This window comes from Ovis aries, chromosome 24 (assembly GCF_016772045.2).
Source record: "Ovis aries strain OAR_USU_Benz2616 breed Rambouillet chromosome 24, ARS-UI_Ramb_v3.0, whole genome shotgun sequence".
Lineage (NCBI taxonomy): Eukaryota > Metazoa > Chordata > Mammalia > Artiodactyla > Bovidae > Ovis > Ovis aries.
This window is the reverse complement of record NC_056077.1, coordinates 37,224,536-37,241,112: the sequence shown is the minus strand read 5'-3', so window position 1 is coordinate 37,241,112 and position 16,577 is coordinate 37,224,536. Positions and strand designations below refer to the sequence as shown.

The 16,577-nt window shown below is 44.5% G+C and overlaps 2 protein-coding genes across 7 annotated transcripts in view; one reads left to right on the top strand and one right to left on the bottom strand.

Moving 5' to 3' along the window:
• ZSCAN25 (zinc finger and SCAN domain containing 25) overlaps nt 1–10,779 on the top strand; it is a 28,091-nt gene extending 17,312 nt beyond the window's left edge. For 3 of the 6 annotated variants that reach the window (XR_009598320.1, XR_009598319.1, XR_009598314.1), the window contains 2 exons: nt 944–1,137; nt 5,973–10,779. The gene's annotated coding sequence lies outside the window, so the exon portion shown is untranslated. The remainder of the gene's footprint in view (nt 1–943; nt 1,138–5,972) is intronic. The other 3 variants (XR_009598318.1, XR_009598317.1, XR_009598316.1) reach the window with 3 other exon arrangements.
• On the bottom strand, nt 3,026–5,980 carry LOC101102366 (putative olfactory receptor 1F12P). Its single transcript, XM_060405703.1, has one exon. The coding sequence runs from the start codon at nt 4,361–4,363 to the stop codon at nt 3,419–3,421; it is 945 nt and encodes a 314-aa protein (XP_060261686.1). The 5' UTR covers nt 4,364–5,980; the 3' UTR covers nt 3,026–3,418.
• Nucleotides 10,780–16,577: the final 5,798 nt, after the last annotated feature.

Genomic DNA, 16,577 nt, shown 5'->3' with positions numbered 1-16,577 from the left:
TTCATTTATTGCTATGTCTCAGGACAATGCCCAGCTTAATAAAATTGCTTCACAAAGATTTCTTCAAAGCATCCATTTCTGTTGGTGCAGTCACCTAGTATCTGCTTCTCTGCCTGCTGCTGCTTCCCTCGTTTTCTCAGTTGTCATCACTCTCCTTCACTTTCACATCCCACTATGGGGGAGGCAAGTGAAGCACTTTGCTTAGGGCATCTTGGGAGCGCAGCTCTACAGAAAATACTTGTGCTCATCGGTAACCACGTGCCGGGTTGGGTGTGGAGAGTCCAGCAAAGCCAGTGTGGTGGTTCTGGGAGAGTTGAGTGTTGCAGAGGATTCACCAGGAACTCTGACAAAACCCCGTCTGTATGTTATTCTGAGGGCCCAGTCCCCACCAGAAATATGAGAGAACAAATAAATGATTATTTTAAGCCACTGAGTTGGGGTTGTTGGTTATGAAACAATAGTAACTGAAGCACAGCCTGGCCACAGGAGCACTCCTAGTCAATGTCTGGTGCCTGAACCGGGTTTATTTTTCTTGTAGCACTCACAACTCTGACATGTTGAATGTTTTTTTTTTTCTTAATTTTTTTTCTGCCTCCCTAATACCTGGAACATCAGCTGCTGCAAGAAAGAGGAAACTTTGTTTTGTTTGCTGATATCTCTCTGGGATAAGGTATCTGGGACATAATTTCCCTTGAGCTCAAATTACCTTTGTTGAACAGATGCAGTACCTGTGGCCCCTGGTGTGGGGAAGGCACCCACTGTGAGCAGACGGAGTGTTGTATGACTTGGAAAATGTGATGTAGGAGATATTTTTTATTCTAATTGTTCTCGGAGATGCTTCCACTTTCCCTCATAACACTTTTAAAAATGTAGATAGAACTATTTTTTTCCCCTTAAACATTTTATTTTAAAAATAAAAATGAACATTCTGGTATCTTCACAGGATCGAGTTTATGCTACCAAGTCTGTAAGGGTGGCTGAGCTTCTGAACATCGTATAGTTGACCTGTGTGCAAGTTGTTCCTTCCCATTTACCCCTCAGCAAGCAGCCTCCTGGCCAGGACATGAGCCAGGCTGACAATGTGACAAGGAGAGGCCTCAGAGCAGGAAGCATCCTCACACCCCACTGATGAGCAAGGTCAGTTTAAGGTCTTTCAAATGTATTCACCGTCTGCCCCCTTTTAAAATCCTTTTCTTGTTCCTTTTTTTTTTTTTTTTTAAACCTTGAGACCAAGCTGTTGTATTATTCACCATTATAGCAAATGCATATGAAGACCTCTTCTCCATGCTGATGTCGCTTTTCTTGACATCACAAGGTGATAGTGAGATTTTGTTGCTGTTATTGTGGTTCTATGATCAGAGACCCAGGAAAGCTGAAATCCAATCATCCCAACTCCTGAGGCTCAGGATCCCATGGAAACAATATGTTCAAGGAACAATAGCAAACTTTGAGTGAAAGTTCAACTGTTGGTATGTGAGTTATACCCAGTAACCTCTGTCATGGGCTCACTGGTTAAAGGTGAGCTGGGAAGTAGCTTAGGCCTACCTTGCTTTCCCACTCAGCCCCAGATCAGAATTAAGGACCTGTGTGCTCAGTCATGGTGTTGGGGGCAGGGAGAGGGAGGGAGGGAGGGAGGAAGAGGTGACTGGACCCAAGTGAGGACTCCAGCCAGACATACGGATAGAAGAGGACTGATCAAGGGGCCAGGCTGGGAGGAAGGGAGCTTCACCCCTAAATGATGACCCATAAGGGCACACTGCCCCTCATAAAATATGCACCATGAACTCCTTGGGCTCTGGCCAACCAGGTTGCTAACTCTTTCCTTGTCTGGGGTTGGGGAAATGTAAAAGTATTGGTTAAGGCAAAATCATGGGGAGAAAGGCCATAAGTGTTCTTTCTGCATATCTGCTGTCAATTTAAAACGTTGAGATTTAAGAAAGTAAAAGACTTGACTCCAACAATTCTGTTTGTAGTAGAGCTGAGGTAAGCCCTGCAAAGTTGAAGTATGCAAAGCAGAGCATGAAAGAAGCTGTAGTAGAATTCAAATTATATGGAGTTTCAGATGAGAAAAAAATTTCCTTTTGATCGGGGAGACTTCAGGTGGCTTCATGAAGGGCATGGTATTTTATCTGAGCCTTGAGGGACAACTGGAATTTCGATGGATAGAAATGGGCAAATGGCGGATGGAGAAGAATGAGGAGGGACAGAAAGAACATGGTGTGTTGGCTGGAATGATGCTTGTCAGATGAGCCGGAGTCAAATAGCTGGTAATCAGAGGGCCCAGGACCAGATGCCAGATGTGATTACTTTCCGTGTAATGCTCTCCCCAGCTCTGCCACACCCATCGCAGCCTACCATATTAACCTACTGGACAGAAAGTCACGTACACCTTCTTCAACCATGAACTCATTACATGAGGCCTTTTCCCTTTGTCTCTTTGTTCAGTTCAGCTTGTAGAGAAGCATCTTCAGAAGAATTATCTTGGCCTCTTCCTTTTACATGCTTCACACCCAGAGAACCAACTCTTAAGTGCAGCCTTCTCTCTTTCCTAAGAAATGAGAAAGCACATAGTGGGACAGTATAGGGCCTTCATAGGTGTTCAGCTGAGACAGTCGCTCTAGGCATTCCCAATACAGGTAGGTAGAGCTGTGGAGCTCCAGCCAGCAGGACCTAGGCCAAGAGTGGACAGACTGAAGCCTGTCTCCAAAGCCAGGTTCAGCCTAGAGTGTGGGGGTGGTTGTTGGGAAGTGGGGATGCAGCAGAGGAGTTTGGAAGTTGGGATGCCTGAGGATTAAAGATCTGAGCCTCTGTAGGGGTGCGTGGGGGCTCTCAAAGGGCATCTCCTTGGCACAGGCTGTCAGCGCAGGTCACGTGTGTGTGTGTGTGTGTGAGTGAGTCACTCAGTTGTGTCCGATTCTTTGCGACCCCATGGACTGTAACCCTCCAGGCTTTTCTGTCTGTGAGATTCTCCAGGCAAGAAAACTGGAGTGGGTTGCCATTCCCTTCGTCAGGGGATCTTCCCAACCCAGGGATTGAACTCGGATTTTCCACATCACTGGCAGATTCCTTACTGCCTGAGCCACCAGGGAAGCCCACCAGCACAGGTACCAGACTCCTATGAGCTCCCCGTTCTCACATGAACCCTCTCCAGAAGGTCTGCAGGTAGAGCTACTTTATACCTGTTTATGTGGTTTTGTCTTTATGGGAGAGTTTATTCCCCTCTTGGTAGTCTAGGCAGTCAGGACAGGGGTCAAGATATTTTGGACCTGCAGATTACTTTTGGAGCAATGACAGGCTTTGCTGGCCACAGTGACAACACAGGACAGTGAGATCTGCTTCTCCCACCTTCTGTGTGTTGAGTCTGTCCCTGGGGTTCATCCTCTTTCCAGCACAGAGGCCCCGAAAGGGAGCTCTGCTATCACAGCCCATGGAATGCAACCTTCACACTGACCAGTTTCCACAGAGCTCCCTTCATCTCCTTATTCCTCAGGCAGTAGATGAAGGGATTCAGCAGAGGGGTGACCACCATGTACATTACTGAAGCCAGTGAATCCTTGTCAGCTGCATGGGAGGGTGAGGGACTCAGGTAGACCCCTGTGATTGTCCCATAGAAGAGGATGACCACAGCAAGGTGGGAGCCACAGGTAGAGAAGGCCTTCTGTTTCCCCTGGGCAGATGGGACCTTGAGCACAGCAGACACAATGTGGACGTAGGAGATGAGGATGCCGAGGAAGGGGATGAGGACGATCAGGCCCCCCACCAGCAGAATCATGAGTTGATTGGGCAGGGTGTTGGAGCAGGAGAGCTGAAGCAGGGGAACGAGGTCACAGAAGAAGTAAGGGATGACGTTGCTGGCACAGAAGTCCAGCTGGGCCATGAGGAGGGTGTGCAGCAGGGAGTGGAGGTTGGCAAGGAGCCAGGCGCTCCCAAGCATCAGGGCATAAGCTGCTAGACTCATCGTCGTGGAGTAGTGCAGGGGCCGGCAGATCGCCACGTAGCGGTCGTAAGCCATGGCCATCAGGAGGAAGTTGTCCATGTTCGCAAGCAAAATGCAGAAGTAGATCTGGGCTAGGCAGCCACTGTAGGAAATGGACTGGGTCTGTGTCTGGATATTCATAAGCATCTTGGGAACTGTGGCGGAGATGAAGCAGAAATCCACCAGGGAGAGGTTGCTGAGAAAGAAGTACATGGGCATGTGGAGGTGGGAGTCCGAGCCAATAGCCAGGACGATGAGCAGATTCCCAGCTGCCCCAACCAGGTACATGAGAAGGAAGAGCCCGAAGATCAGCTCCTGCTTCTCAGGTTGGCTGGAGAGACCAAGGAGGATGAACTGGGAGGCGCTTGTGTGGTTTCCCATCTTCATGGTCCTGCTGGGAGATCCAGACCAGGCGCGGGCTTTAGAGGATGGTGGTGTCTCCCTCCGTCCCCCATACACCCCCTCAGCTCACATCTTTGTGTTCATCTGGTGGAAACCCCAAAGAAGGCTCTGTACCTATCAAAGGAGAAGCTTCAACTAGGAAGTCCTATGGCCCCGGCAGATCGCAAAGTCAGGGTTTTAGTTATTTTGCCACCAGAATGCTACTGATGCTGGGCCTCACAAAGCCCTATGTGCCATCTCTCCAAGGAGAAGCCTTGTGTGGTGGCAACAACAACGGGGATACTTTAGGTGTGTTAGCCCCCCAAATTTCCATCTTATTTTAGTTCTTTGTTCTGATGATGTCTCAGTATTAAGTAAAGAGCTATAGGAATGTAATTTCCTCCTACTCCCAATAGGATTGCCACCTGAAGGCTCTTTCTATACAGAATTCTAGAACTGCAACCTTCTTCCGCACCAGTAGTTTATCTCCCCTTGCTCCTCCACCCACATGGAGCCCAGGACTCAGGTGCCCTGGCTGCCACTCATCACTGGCTCTGGGCCACCTTGGTCCTGGTGATGATGCTGGGGATGGAGTTGGACAGAAGAGCCTGCTGACTGGGACAGCTCAGCCTGCCCTTCCGTCAGGGCTGACCCAGGAAGGGCCTTGCCTCTGGAGAGTGAGAGCTGCCCTGCAGATAACAAGGAGGAACTGTGAGTGTGATGCTGCCCAAAGCAACAGAGTGGGCAGCAGGGCAGCAACTCAGAGTTGGAGTTCTTTGCAAGCATAGCTGAAGTTTCATTAGTTACAAATTAATTTTCAGTGCTTCACAAGACGTAGTTGGGATTTGCGTCCTATAGAAGGTACAGCCTAAAGAGGGAGGGTGGGAAAGAAGCAACTGGAGTTACTGCACTGCTTGGGGATGAATAGCTGACAGGGGAAATCAGTCTGGAAAAGCTATGGGAATGCGTATGGCCCACCTGGGACCTGGGCAGGGAGTGAAAAGGGGCTCATGGTCTTGGGGGGCTTTTTCTGTGCCACCGATTTGTTGGAGCAAAGGGGCTTCCCCGCTCCACTGGGCAGCATCCAGTGAGGATGGAGATTTCAGCTTGCACGGGACCCAGCCCACAGACTCTCGGCCTGTGTTGAGAGCTATGCCTTAGTATAGAAAAGAAATGGCTCCTTTGGAAGTAATATTTTACTGATGCTTTTTTTTTTTTTTTTTTGAGGATTCAAGTATTTGACAACCCACAGGCAAGAATCTTCGGTAAAGGATAGCCATAAGATAGAAGCCTAAGAGGCTGAGAAAAAAATCTGTTCAGTGAAAAAACTGGAAGAAAGCATGTATTTAATATGGTTTAGATTCTCATTTGACCAGTGCTGATTAAAACAGCTCTTTACTGGGTGATGTGAGTGATGAGAAAACAATGAAGGACATTGTTCTTGCTCCCAAGAAGCTTCTAGTCAAACGGAAAGGTGACAGCCCTTAGACTAGGGAGCTGACATTTATTGAGCACCTACTGTGTTTCATATACAGGGCTAGGCATGTGTATGTAGGTGCATGTATTTAATGCTCACAATGTATATAAAGTAGGCATTATTATTCTTATTTTACAGATGAGTAAACTGAGACTGAGAGGGCTTGAATAATTTTCCCCAAAGACATCAGGATTTGATTCCAGGTCAGTTTGATTTCAAAGTAGTGCTTTGATTTTCTCAAAAAGACTGAAGAAGTGCTACCAGGTAACCTTAAACTTGGGGCATTCTTGTCAATGGATCAGGGAATCCTGCAGTGGCCAGCCTGGGGACGGGAAAAGGGCGTGTGGGGCAGGATGGGTGGAATAGGGACATGGTAAAGAAGGCTGTCTGTACTGGGAAGAGACGGCTTGTTCCTGTAGCTGCAACAGAGATGCTGAGACACGCTCCATTGTGAACGGGAGCTGTGGCGCAGGGACTAATGCTCTGTCCTTTCTTGACTAACATTCTTTTCAAACCAAGGAGTCTCCATCCTGTCTTTTCCTTCCCGTCCTCCCATTTCCCCAGAGATACGGGAGAAGAACATTTTCCTGTTACTATTTCCCACTGGTTGGGAACATAGTCTTTCCAAGTACTCCTATTTTAAGAATTGTTTTCGCTGTTTAGTCGCTAAGTGTGTCTGACTCTCCTGTGACCTTGTGGACTGTAGCCCACTAGACTCCTCAGTCCATGAGATTTTTTCCAGGCAAGAGTACTGGAGTGGGTTGCCATTTCCTGCTCCAGGGGATCTTCCCGACCCAGGGACTGCACCCGCATCCCCTGCATTGGTAGGTGGGTTTTTTACCACTGAGCCACCAGGGGAGTCATTTTAAGAATGCCGAAACTCAAAAAGTCTAACTCAAAACAGAAAAGATTCCTCCCATCCCTCATTGCTTCTGGACCGTTCCTACAGACATCCCCCAGTTTGAAAAATCCACGCTTGACCTCACAGTCCCCCCCCCAGCCATCAACTCATTTGTCCATCCATCCTTTTCCACAAAAGTTCTCAGAATGTGATCAGTAGTCATTCTCCACTTCCCCCTTCCCGTTCTCTCACAAAGCCCCTGTTCCAGGCCTCTCCACCAATCCCTGAAGTGTCCCTTGTCAAGGCCGCCATTGCTCCGTCTGTGGTTAGTGCTCAGGCTCCATCTCCTGAGACCCAAAAAGCAGGACCTGGCACTGTTGGTCACTCCCTCCTTTGGGAAGCACATTTTTCACTTGGCTTTGAAGCAGTTTCATCTGGGCATCTCTCCTCCCTCACTGGCTGCTCATTTGCTCCTCCTTTTCTGACCTCCAGCTGTGTGGACATCCCTTCAGCAGCTCAAGCCCCACCTCTTCTCTGTTTACACTCATTCTATAGGTGGCCTCCTTCAATCCGTGGTCTCATTAGCCCCAAAGCTTTACATACCAGCCAGATTTCTCTCCAGTTTGGGATTTTCCTCTTGAACTTTGAACTTACTTAGGTTCAACTTCTTGCATTCCGTATACATTTAGATCTGGCAGGTGTCTCAGACTTGACTTGTCTAAAACCATGTTGCTGATCTTTTCCTCAAAACTGCTGCTTCCTCAGTCGCATCTTATTCTTCTACCTGCTCAAGCCAAAACCTTAGTACCATCCTTAACTCCTCTTATTAAATAATCAATTACTGTCCTCATCCAGTATATTGTCATCTCTACCTTTGAACTGTAACCAGGTGGGACTACTTTTTCTCTGTGACCACTGCTGCCTTTGTGGCCCAAACTGTCTTTTTTTTCAATCCAGGTTATTCAGTGGTCTCTTAACCAGGCTCACTGTTTCTATCCTCGTCCGATCCTCAGCAGTCTGTTTCTACATGGCATCTAGGGTGAATGGTAAGAAATGTAAGTCAGATGTTACTTCTCTGCTCAAAGTCCTCCAGTGGCTCCTCATCTCATTTAAAACTCAAAGTCCTTGCCACATCCTTTTCAACTGTGGGCTAATACATCTTGTCAAATAAACAATAGATGCCTACTTACATATGTTTGAAATATCCCCAACGGTGCAAAATGAATTAGAGAACATGAATATGAGACTAATAGAGAAAGAAACATAAAGTTATTAAATAGTTTCTAAGGGGGCACCTGATTCCAATGTCTTCAAAATCTTGTAAGCACCAATAATTAATTCAGTAATAAAAAATTTAAAAGTAGAGAAAATTGTAGCATGTGGATAATCTGAAATATTTGCTAAAAGAGGTTATTGTGAGGATTAAATGAGAAAATGCCTATTATTTGTTGAGAATAGTGCATTGTACATGTAAGCAGTTAACCTGGCTATTACTATTATTGTTACTATTATTATTCAGTTCACTTTTAGAGGCAAGTATTTTAAATTCAAGCTAAACAATGACAATGAAAGAAGTATTTTAGACCAATTTTGTTCATGTGTTAGTTGCTCAGTCGTGTCCGACTCTTTGCGACCCCATGGACTGTAGCTCACCAGGCTCCTCTGTCCATGGGATTCTCCAGGCAAGAATACTAGAGTGGATTGCCGTTCCCTTCTCTAGAGGATCTTGCCGACCCAGGGATCGAACCCTGATCTCCTTCATTGCAGGCAGATTCTTAACCATTTGAGCTACAGAGAAATCCTTAATTTTTTGTTCATAGATATAGATATAAGTACCCCAAATAAAATATCTGAGAATTAAGAAAATGACACATTGAGTTAACTGTTAAACTCAAGGAAATCCATTAACCTAATTCATCATGAACCAAATATCAAAATAATGTAATTAGACTTGGATAAAGTATCTAGATAAACTTATCATTGCTTTATAGATTAAAACTCTGAAAACATTAAGAGTGTTTGTCTTAATATGTAAACTGTCTGTTCAACATCTTATTTATGGAAGACAAACCTTTTCCCTCAAAGGAACAAGATATGAATATTCTCTGTTATCATTCCTTATGTAATATTTCACTAGAAATGCTGGTATTGGTTATTCTAGAAGAAAAAGAGATAAAATCATAACTTTTTTGCATAATATCTCATAACTGAAGTGTTAAGTCATTGCTAAAAATAAACCATACGCACAAAAAAACACAATGAAAAAGGTGATTTCATTCCCACCAATGATAAAATTGATATTTTGGGTTTTTAATTTAACTTGAAAAATAAAATATTTGCTCAAAGAAAGTTGTAATGGATAAAGTAAAGATATACATATGATACAAATAGATTTTAATGGAAAAGTTTAGGTATATTTAAGTGATCATGCTTTCCAAGTAACTATATAGATATATTATTAGTAGTAATAAATTAATAATAAATATATACTACAGAGCAGGCACTGTACTAACTACTTAAATTTTAGCTTTTAAATTCTACCCCGAACTATAGATTAGTACTATTATCTGACTTATAGAGGTTTACACAAACTAAGTAAATGTAGTAAACATAGGCATTTTACATTTGGAACTATATAGCAGGAAACAAATCCTATGGAAAAAGAAGGTAATTTGTTCAGATATTTGTTGAAACATTCCTGTGTTTAAAAAAGAGGTTAAGACAATCAAATGCCCAATAAGAGAATAGCTTTGCAGTTACGATTTGTCAATGCAGTGGAATATTATACAGATATTAAAAGTGGGAGCATGTGTTCATTTCTGGATATTGTTTGTCTATACAGACTTTGAAAGCAGAACATAAGCTAGCATGTACATACAGATAACGTCTATGTCAGAATATTTGTACATCTGCCAGCAAAAATAAGATGTGAATTTAGAGGCTATAGGAATGGTTTGAGGTTTAATTTCTACTAGTTTCTTCCTTGCTAAGTTGCCTACATTCAGTGTGATGTGAAATAGATCATTGTGGGCAGACACCTGCTCCGCTCCTGAGCCTGTCTTAACGCCAGCAAATGTTTTCAGACGTCTCTGTCAAGGATAAGCTTTAGAAACAGATGGAATTAATAGACAGGCCTCCACAATCGGGAATCAGAGCAGAGGCTGAGTGAGGTTGTCTAGGAATCGAATCCTGTGTGGTTTTAGAAATTCTGTACTCTGATTGCTTCCCTGTAAAGTGATGGGGTTGGATTCCTAGATGGTTTCCAAGGCATCCTGCAGGTCTCCTGTACTGCTTATCTTTGAGAACTGTAGGAGATGTCTTTGGCCTTATACATTTTGGAGCATTGAGAGAGGAGTGTCTCCTCTTGTGCCCACATTGGCACTGACCTGTCCAGTTGTTCTGATTTCTGCCAACCCAACCTGAGGAATGTGCCTCTTCCTGACTTGCTTCTTTTCCTTAAGGAGGGACAGACAACTCAGAAGCAACCTAAAGCCAGAGACACAACCCTGAGCCCCATGGAAAGCAGGGTGAGGAGTACATCTGTGCCTGGAAGGCACAGTGAGCAAGGAGGCTTCATTCCCTGATTCTTGGGCTTCAAAGAGATGTGTGGACCTCACACTCAGATTATTTTCTGAGCTACTCTTGGCCTCCAGATAGCAGTACCCAGTGGACATTGTTAAAGACAAATGTGCAGTAATTACCTTGGGTCTGGCTGGGCCCAGTTCTCCTGGGCTCCACATCATCTCCTTAGGGCTTTTCTACTGGAAAGTTACTGCTTTAAGTGGTTTAATTTGTAACTTTTTTCTACAGGGGATATCTTAATATTTTCTTATTTTTTATTTTCAACCCAGGGAATTGATCTTCAGTCAGATCAGAACTCCAGTGTTCATGTAATGGTCATTTTAAAAAAAACTATGATTTTTAAAAATTGAAATATAGTTAATCTACAATGTTGTGTTAGTTTCAGGTATACAGTTGTGTTAGTTTCAGGTGCATATAAATTTGTATATATAAACATAGTGCTATTGCATACTTAATAGAAAATAGTATAATATAAAATCACTTTTATGTGCACTGGAAAATAAAAAAATTTGTGACTTGTTTTATTGTGGTGAACATGCAATATTTCTGAGGTATACTTGTGTCTGTTTGTGTGTGTGTATTTAATAGTAGCCATCCTAATGAATGTGAGGTGGTATCTCATTATGGTTTTGATTTGCACTTCCTTAATGATTCATGAGAAACGCTGGACTGGAAGAAACACAAGCTGGAATCAAGATTGCCGGGAGAAATATCAATAACCTCAGATATGCAGATGACACCACCCTTATGGCAGAAAGTGAAGAGGAACTCAAAAGCCTCTTGATGAAAGTAAAAGAGGAGAGTGAAAAAGTTGGCTTAAAGCTCAACATTCAGAAAACGAAGATCATGGCATCCGGTCCCATCACTCCATGGGAAATAGATGGAGAAACAATGGAAACAGTGTCAGACTTTATTTTTTTGGGCTCCAGAATCACTGCAGATGGTGATTGCAGCCATGAAATTAAAAGATGCTTACTCCTTGGAAGAAAAGTTATGACCAACCTAGATAGTATATTCAAAAGCAGAGACATTACTTTTCTGATTAAGGTTCGTCTAGTCAAGGCTATGGTTTTTCCTGTGGTCATGTATGGATGTAAGAGTTGGACTGTGAAGAAGGCTGAGTGCAGAAGAATTGATGCTTTTGAACTGTGGTGTTGGAGAAGACTCTTGAGAGTCCCTTGGACTGCAAGGAGATCCAACCAGTCCATTCTGAAGGAGATCAACCCTGGGATTTCTTTGGAAGGAATGATGCTAAAGCTGAAGCTCCAGTACTTTGGCCACCTCATGCGAAGAGTTGACTCATTGGAAAAGACTCTGATGCTGGGAGGGATTGGGGGCAGGAGGAGAAGGGGACGACCGAGGATGAGATGGCTGGATGGCATCACTGACTTGATGGACGTGAGTCTGAGTGAACTCCGGGAGTTGGTGATGGATAGGGAGGCCTGGCGTGCTGCGATTCATGGGGTTACAAAGAGTCGGACACGAACTGAACTGAACTGAACTGAACCGATAGGAAAAAAGAGCTAATTTCCATTTCTACTAACCTATCAGAGACTCAGAGTTCTAGCCTCTCTGCTTTCTCAGTATATATGTTTCCTGCTTTATTTTACTAACTGCAGTGTGCCTGTGTGTGTGAGTGATTGAAAGCCTAAGGATGAAGCGTGTGGACCAAACTTTCCTTCCTCGGTCAGCCTTTCCTGGTCTCTTTGACCATTCCATAACTGCTTGGGGAATTAGAATTACTAACCTAATCTGTCGGATCATAGACTTTAGAGGGAATTGTGATCTACCCACCAGGCTTCCCTGGTGTCTCAGAAGGTAAAGTGTCTGCCTGCAATGTGGGAGACCTGGGTTTGATCCCTGGTTTGGGAAGATCCCCTAGAAGAGGAAATGGTAATCCACTCCAGTATTCTTGCCTGGAGAGTCCCACGGATGGAGGAGCGTGGCAGGGCTACAGTCCATGGGGTTGCAAAGAGTTGGACACGACTGAGCAACTAACACTACAGAGACTAAGGGTCTCCTTTTTGAGAGGTATTTGAAAATTTCTGGCTTTTGTTACTTCTAAAGTAACTCCATAAGCCCTAAATTGTTGATTAAAGTCCCCCAAATAAATTAATGAATATGAGCCTATTACATTTTAGTCAATATACATTTTTTTTTTTTTGTGAATATACTTTCTGGGCAGGCAGGTAACAAACTTTTAGATTGTCTTTCAATGTATATATTCTGAGAGAATTGAAATCATAAAAGAAGTCTTGACTTCTAGTGTCAGGCACTAGAGTTGTCCCATAACGGTGTGTTCCTGGGGTAAGCTGAGTTCATAGTCTCAATTTTTCTGAACTGGTCTGATTATAATCTGAACTTTATAAGGTTCATGTGCCACACTGAGTTTGTTGTTTAATATTCAACAAGGATTATGCCATCAAAGTAGTGCTGTAGGGAAATAACAGTTGTCTGTTGTCTTTGGTGTAACTTAATTGGTGTTGCAACACATTCCATCTGGCTACTGATCTCAGTCCCCACCCCTGCCTTCTATCTTGGCTTTCTAGATCTGCAACCTTGGAAGTTTCGAAATTTAGCTCATGGAACCCTATTACCTGGACACTGAGAGTGTATAGTACCACCTCCATATGTGACAGGAAGTGGATTACAGATTGGAGTGGGACCTTGGGGTCTGGACTCACATGATGACTTCCTCCCAGCAACACATTCTAATCATTCCTTCATTTCTTCTGTAATCTCATGTCTGGGCATATTCAGCTGATTCCTGTTTTCCACTTGTTGCCTTCTCCAGTGCTCCCTTCCATAGGTCGCTCTATGCTTCAGAGACCCTCTGTGGCCCTTGACTACATTCCTAGAAGGAATACTTAGCCTCAGTTTACAAAGTTGTTCTTGGTGAAGCTGATGGAAGGCCTGGGTCTTGTCCACTTGGCATCATCATCCTCTGACATCTGTTTTCCATCTTTATAGGCGGTCCTTGCTTGAAAAGAGCTGATCCAGAAGGTCAGATGATCTTGCAGTGCTCACTTAAGCTGCTGGCCTGGTTCTTTTCTGCTCCATTTTTTTTAATCCCTTACACATGTCCTCGGTCCCAGCCCAGCAATCCCATGTCTTGTCTCCATGCAGAGAATTTGTCTTCCAGGGCTGTGCTGGACTCCATGGTGGAAGCTGCAGGCACTTGAGAGTGGCTCGTGGAAGGCTCAAGCAGGAGGTGAGGCCAGTATCAGTGTTTGGAGGGTAGGAGGGAATGGCTGAGTATTAGAAGGCCCTCGTTATTGTACAGTTGGATCAGCATGTCTTCCTAAGGTCTCTTGTCAGGCACGGCACTTGATGATGAAGAAATAAAAACAGACTTACTTCTGTGTGTGGAACAAATCTATCAGCACCATTTTTTCAACAGCATTTGCTCACTGTGTGTCTCTGTGTGTCACATTTTGGTAATTCTTGCAATATTTCAAACCCTCCGACAGCAAAAAGAGTATAACATGCTAAGAGCTCAGATGGTGGTTAGCAATTTTAGTAATAAAATGTTTAAAAATTAAGGTATGCAGCACTGTTTATAATAGCCAGGACATGGAAACAACCTAGATGTCCATCAGCAGATGAATGGATAAGAAAGCTGTGGTACATATACACAATGGAGTATTACTCAGCCATTAAAAAGAATACATTGGGGTGGATGAAACTGGAGCCTATTATACAGAGTGAAGGAAGCCAGAAAGAAAAACACCAATACAGTATGCTAACACATATATATGAAATTTAGAAAGATGGTAATGATAACCCTCTATGCAAGACAGCAAAAGAGACAAAGATGTACAGAACGGACTTTTAGACTCTGTGGGAGAGGGAGAGGGTGGGATGATTTGGGAGAATGGCATTGAAACATGTATAATATCATATGTGAAACAAATTGCCAGTCCAGGTTCGATGCAGGATACAGGATGCTTGAGGCTGGTGCACGGGGATGATCCAGAGAGATGATATGGGGTGGGAGGTGGGAGAGGGGTTCAGGGTTGGGAACTCATGTACACCTGTAGCTGATTCATGTCAGTGTATGGCAAAACCAATACAGTATTGTCAAGCAAAATAAAGTAAAAATAAAAACTAAAAAAAAAATTAAGGTATGCCTGCTGTTTTTTAAAGATACAATGCTATTACACACTTAGCTGATTACAGAAGAGTGTAAGCATAACTTATATGCCCTGGGAAGCCAAACCATTTGTGTGACTTGCTTTATTGCAATACCTACTTATGACAGTGGTCAGACGCCAAACCTGTAATATCTCCAAAGTTTGACTATTTTATACTTGCATTCCTACTTTTCTTGGGTCATTCCTTTATCCCCTCAAAATGCTTCTTGGGATCACCCTTTAAATTAACTATTTACATCCAAATATCTACCCCAGGTCTGTTTGGGGATGGGGGAATTAAAACTAAGAGCCTTATTATGTCCCTGAGGTTTTTACATCCATTTTCTTAAAACCTTTCTTACTTTTCACACAAGCTGTGGGATATGCATCCAATCCTTTTTAGAGATGATACTGAGCAGCTCCCAGCCAGCCCCCCTTTCCACTCTGCCCACTCCCTCCATATTCCACAGAAAGGTCTGATCTTGTCCAGTTCCAGGGGGATAACCTGGTTATATATGCAAGTAAGATTTAGACCAATAAGAATCTGTAAGGGCTACATAGCTAATAAGGGTAGAACCAGGGTTTGAAACTATGTCTTTCTGACTCCAAAGCCTGTCTCATTTCTACCATTTCTGCTGCTTCAGGGGTACACCCCTGCATCAAGGTCAACAGACCTAAAGACCCAACAGACCTGGGTTCAGTTCTTCCTCCACGCCAGTGTGTGACCTTGGGCAGACCCCTAGATTCTTATTGGTCTAAATCTTATTTGCATATTTAACCAAGGTATCCCCCGGGAACTGGACAGGATCAGACCTTTCTTTGGAATATGCAGGGAGTGGGCAGAGTGGAATGGGGGGCTGGCTGGGAGCTGCCCAGGTATTCAGGTGAAACATTCAGAAAGTGGAGGTGGTTCAGAGCAGACACAGCACAAATACATTTTGTGGGAGGATTGGACAGGCCTTGAGGATGGACTGGAGTGGAGATGAGTGAGAGAGAAACCTCAGGTCCTGGCCTGAGCAGCCTGTCTTCACACAGTGGCTTTCCTCCTGGCCTGTGCCACACATACTTGCTGTACATTCAGAGACTCAGGTCTAAACTCTTTAGGGCTCCATTTTGAGAGGTAAAAGCCCAGAAAAACTGAACTAGAGGCCAGCGATGGGAACTGAATTGGCTGCTTCATGCCCTGAAGTGCTTAGTCAGTGGCTTTCAGTCTTGGTCAGGTGTCTCAAGCTCTTTAAGTTATGTCTTGGTGATTTTGTCACCCTTTCCGGGATCCTCCAAGATGATATCTGGTGTATAGGGAGTTGTTGGGATTAATGAGAATAAGGAAGTGGGCCTCGCAGGCCTCTCTGGTAAGGGGTGAGTTTACTCAAGCTCTGCCCTGTGGCTTCCATTCTGGATGGAGGGTCCTACAGGGAAGGCAGGACATCTCGATGGGGGAGAAGGCTGCTGTGCAGGGTGAGCCCCAGCTGAATCCAGATGTCTGGAGTGTGACCCTGCACACAGAGCCTAGTCTGCAGAAAGCCCCGGGGACTCCCTCCCCTGCTTGTCACCAGGAACCTTTTGCTCCAAGTGGGTGACAGGGGCCCAGAAATCCTCCCATGAGGGAAGAAGGGACTGTGTTAGCTCCCCAGGGCTCCCACAATGATTCACGGCAGACTGGGTAGCTTAAACCACTGAAATGAATCCTGTCATAATTCTGGAGGCTGGAAGTGCAAGATTAAGGGGTCAGCAGGGCTGGTTCCTTCAGTCTTCTTGCTGTGTCTTCACATGGTCTCCCCTTTGTGCTCATCTGTCCTTTTCTCATCTTGTAAAGACACCAGTCATATCGAGTTAGTACTCACCCGTATGAGCTGGTTAAGTCTTAATTTCCTCTTTAAAGGTCCCCAGTTCTGAGGGTCTGGGGGTTAGGACCTCAACCTATACATTTGTAGGAGACAGTCAGCCCATAACAGGATCCCAGGAGAGAGCCCATGAGCCTGCACATGGCTGTCTCAGGAGGGTAAAGGGGACCTGCAGCAGTGGACAGGCACTGTCATGAAGGCTGAGGGGGTGGAACATGGAGTTGGGATGCAGGTGCCAGTGGAAAGGTCCCAGAGGTCAGCAGAGGTGACTCCCAGACCTGACAGAACCAGACCTGTGACCTTAATCATTAAGCTGTGCTGGTTCCAAGCAACCTCAGTAGTC

Excerpts from the sequence above, each read along its gene's own strand:
- LOC101102366 (XM_060405703.1), bottom strand. The coding sequence starts at position 4,363 with ATGAAGATGGGAAACCACACAAGCGCCTCCCAGTTCATCCTCCTTGGT.